Here is a 2,500-nt window from a genome sequence, read left to right as displayed (position 1 = left end):
TATATTTCCTCTACCACCACTTATTTCATTTAAACGCGACAAAAACATAGGTAGCTTTCTGGTTAGGAGCGCATTTAAGTCTGACAACCAACCGGAACTTTCAAATGTACCTCTCATTCCATTAATTTATTCACACATTCTTGTTATTTCCACCAATGGTAAAGCTCCTCCACACCCTAATAAAAACCAACATCCACAATTCCTCTATTTGCTCCGACGAGGGGCTAACGCTCGAAACATCAGCTTTCCAATTTTTGTTTTGTCAGGACCCTGTTGATATTAATTCCGGGCGCGCACGTGTCAACGTCTCGGTTCTTGTTTTGCACGTAACTTGTCTGTTTTGCAAATTATGCAACTTTTTCGGAGTTATTGCTAAAAATAACGTGTTGAACATGGAACTTGAATGTATTCAGTTGCTTGATTATTAACACTGGCCATGGCTAAGTCACGGCCGCACGGGCCGCCGATGAACTATGTATCGATCGCCTATATTTGTTTACTCTTTTGTTCCTAAATTACACCTCAAGTGCTGTTAAAATAAATGATGCTCCTTTTTTTTACGGAAAACTGAGATTCAGATCTGTTTTTTTTTTACTGCTGTGGAGATCTAGATCATTTATCAACTGGAGCTAACAGTTCCTACAGCGTACGGATTCCTTGAGGCGTTTTCAGATGTGGTCGATGGAGCTTTGACAGCCCATACATTTTGATCAATGAATCAACAGGCATAACACTTTCAAAGAAATTGATCATTTTATTTTAAGTACATACACTTTTTTATTGTTGTGCAATTTAGAAATCTGAAAGGCTACTGCAGCAGCAATTAAGAGACAATAGATCGAACATTAATTCTTGAATATACAGGGATGCAGGGATGCAGGGATGGCGCAATGGTGAGAGCACTCGCCTCCCACCAATGTGGCCCGGGTTCGATTCCCAGACTCGGCGTCATATGTGGGTTGAGTTTGTTGGTTCTCTACTCTGCACCGAGAGGTTTTTCTCCGGGTACTCCGGTTTTCCCCTCTCCTCAAAAACCAAAATTTGATTTGATTTGCGTTAAATTGTTAATTTCAATTTACAGTGTCCCCGATTAGTGCTCTACGGCGCTAGAAGATAGGACACTTAAATAAAGTTCCTTTCCTTATTTGCTGGACCCCAAAAAGTTTGCAATGGACCCCCAAATTTTTCGAAAAGGGGTCCAGAGGATCCCCAAATTTGAAAACCTGGATACATCACTGTTAATCATCATCATCACATTTTATTAGCTCCAGAAGAATAATACTGTGACAGACATTAAAGTTCGAGCTGGGGAGTTAGGTTAACCAATTGGTTTCCTAGTTCGGTCTCCCGTGGGCTTTCATACTTTTTTGTGGGTTTCTTAAAAGGGCAAGGCCGACTGTTGTATCTTTATAACGGTGATACTCTTTCTAGTGGTTTCTCGTTTAGTACCCCCGACCAACGCTTCATAATGTCCATGAGCCCAAACCCTTGTCCAACAACTACCTAACCCTAACCCTAACTGGTTCAAGTTGACCACCGCGAGAATCAAGTCATGTTCAGTGACGCTTCAGCGAACTCTGGACTCTAAGAAAAGAAGACTATAAACTACGAAACATTCAAACCTTTAATTATGCCAGCCCTTGCTTTCTTGTAGAGTCCTTTCACATCTCTCTTTTCACAGGTTTCTAATGGAGTGTTCACAAATATCTCAAAGAACGGTAGATCCGCGTCTTCGTGCACTTTACGAGCTCTCTCACGATCCTACAAGGAAGAATGTCCAGTTGAGCTTTTGGAAAACGTCTGGTGAATATGCAGGAAATAAATCGTCTCATCGATACAGGCAAGACAAAGTCGCACGGCTCACACGGTCAAAGCTTTAGCCGCTTTCACGGACCATGAAGCGACCGAGATTATTTTTATCTCCCCTGGGCGGGATGCTAGTCTAACACTAGCTCAACCCCACTGAGTATCATGTCGCCGGCAGCCCCTTACTCTGTTTAGTGACTTAAACAGTGTGGGGCAAAAGTTCCTTGTTTGAGGAAACAGCACGGTGACTGAGCATGGCCTCGAACCAGCGTCCAGCGCAATGGCCAAAAACGCCCAAAAGGAAGTATAGTTTGCGGCAGCTTTTCGTTCATACGAACACAAAAAAAAAATAGTGATACTTATTATTAAGTTCCAGCTAAAAATGCAGCCTTCCCAAAGAATTCCTTGTTTTGCTAGAGAAATCTCGAAAAGTGCTTGCATAAAGAACCGAAATCTGAGTGTTTCGAACAGAATTCATTAACAATCTGATTACGGCGTGAGATTGCCACGTTGGACGTTTATTCAATTTGAATTCACCTCACCGGTCCTTTTTTCAAAGCGAGTCTCACAAAGTCTTTCGTATTAAACCAGTAACAATTTGCATGAAAAAGCTGAACTAATCTCGTTCAAATAAAAAAAAATCGCCACTAGACTCGCATGATTTTAACCGATAGGGTTATCAATGAACTCGTAA

The 2,500-nt window shown here is 41.6% G+C and overlaps 1 protein-coding gene across 2 annotated transcripts in view; it reads right to left on the bottom strand.

Annotated features, from left to right (window-relative positions):
- Positions 1-2,500, bottom strand: part of LOC138007330 (bifunctional 3'-phosphoadenosine 5'-phosphosulfate synthase-like) — a 17,380-nt gene that overhangs the window by 8,154 nt on the left and 6,726 nt on the right. For both annotated transcript variants that reach the window (XM_068854152.1, XM_068854162.1), the window contains exon 4: positions 1,623-1,761. In XM_068854152.1, the coding sequence (XP_068710253.1) occupies positions 1,623-1,761 (139 nt within the window). The remainder of the gene's footprint in view (positions 1-1,622; positions 1,762-2,500) is intronic.

The sequence above is a fragment of the Montipora foliosa genome, chromosome 1 (genome assembly GCF_036669935.1).
Source record: "Montipora foliosa isolate CH-2021 chromosome 1, ASM3666993v2, whole genome shotgun sequence".
Classification (NCBI taxonomy): domain Eukaryota; kingdom Metazoa; phylum Cnidaria; class Anthozoa; order Scleractinia; family Acroporidae; genus Montipora; species Montipora foliosa.
This window is presented reverse-complemented; position numbering and strand designations above follow the sequence as displayed.